Source organism: Trichechus manatus, unplaced genomic scaffold (assembly GCF_000243295.1).
Source record: "Trichechus manatus latirostris isolate Lorelei unplaced genomic scaffold, TriManLat1.0 scaffold00030, whole genome shotgun sequence".
Taxonomy (NCBI): Eukaryota; Metazoa; Chordata; class Mammalia; order Sirenia; family Trichechidae; genus Trichechus; species Trichechus manatus.
Genome location: NW_004443966.1, coordinates 21,978,035 through 21,979,280, shown reverse-complemented (window position 1 = coordinate 21,979,280; position 1,246 = coordinate 21,978,035). Strand labels below are relative to the sequence as shown.

General features: G+C 30.2%; 1 protein-coding gene across 1 annotated transcript in view; it reads left to right on the top strand.

Annotated features, from left to right (window-relative positions):
• Nucleotides 1-929, top strand: part of RCN2 (reticulocalbin 2) — a gene marked incomplete at its 5' end in the record, with an annotated part of 18,123 nt that extends 17,194 nt beyond the window's left edge. The window contains one exon of the mRNA XM_023729871.1: nt 34-929. Coding sequence (XP_023585639.1) covers nt 34-186 — 153 coding nt within the window. The remainder of the gene's footprint in view (nt 1-33) is intronic.
• Between the last annotated feature and the right edge of the window lie 317 nt (nt 930-1,246).

Below are 1,246 nucleotides of genomic sequence, written 5' to 3'. Positions count from 1 at the left end.
TTTGACACCTTTTTACTTTGTTTTGTTTTAAAGGCGCTTCATCTAATTGATGAAATGGATTTGAATGGCGACAGAAAGCTCTCTGAAGCAGAGATTCTGGAAAATCAGGACTTGTTTCTTACCAGTGAAGCCACAGATTATGGCAGACAGCTCCATGATGAATATTTCTATCATGACGAGCTTTAATCCCTGAGTATGTTTGAGGAGAGTACTGACTCCTTTTATAATTTGTTACCAGCTTTACTTTTGTGATAAAATATTGATGTTATATTTTACACACTAAGTCTTAACCACAGTTGAAATTATCTTAATGTAAATTATAATTTTGGCCTTTTAGAAGAGAAACAAAACAAAAACCTGGTATTTATTTCAAAACGTATTTGAAGATATAAAGCGTTAATGTTGTGCCATATGACAATGAAGTCTTTCCTAAATACTCCATCTGTTTAGTACTGTATTGTGGAATATTTGAGTTGTATTTCCATACTTGAAAAAAATGGAGAGTTTTAGAGATGCCTGAACAATATTACTTAAAGTAGTATGTGACTAAGCTATCAATTTTTGTTTTGTTTTAAGTACATTTAATTTGGGAATGGACAGAAAGGACAGTGTTTTTAGATTTAGCATTTTGTTTTAAAACCTTTAAAGGAACCTTTAGAAGGACTTATACTTCACATATTAATGTTGAGAAGTTCTGCTTAATCTTAAAATGGTTTCTGTAAAGGATTTTATTGTATGAAATAGAACTTTATATTTTTGCATATGTATAGATAGTAATTATATTTAATGTATAACAATAGCATTATGGTGTGTGGAATTTGACATTGTCCAGAACTGTTTTCATTTTTGACTGATTAAATTGAAATGTCCTATCTTTTTATATATTTGTTTGCTTTTCCTAGTCTTCCAGATAAACCTTGAATTTAGTACAGGTTTTGTTGTGTTGTATATTATCTCGCCTGATCCTTTTCTGTAGTAAATGTTTTCAAAACTGTTAAATTATTCTCGCTGCATATCCTTAGTTTGCTTTTTTTTTCCTGATAAAAGAATCATAATTGAATGTACACTTGACACATTTTAATTGCTTTTGTAGCAAATGTGGTCCAGTCTTGCTGTTTTGGGGCTAGAAATAATCTTAAGAATTACACGTATTGGACATATGTGTAATCCAGTGATCTGATTAGTTATCACCAGTAGAGCTTGATATCAATTATAACTGAAATTAAAATCATACTTGAGAAGCATT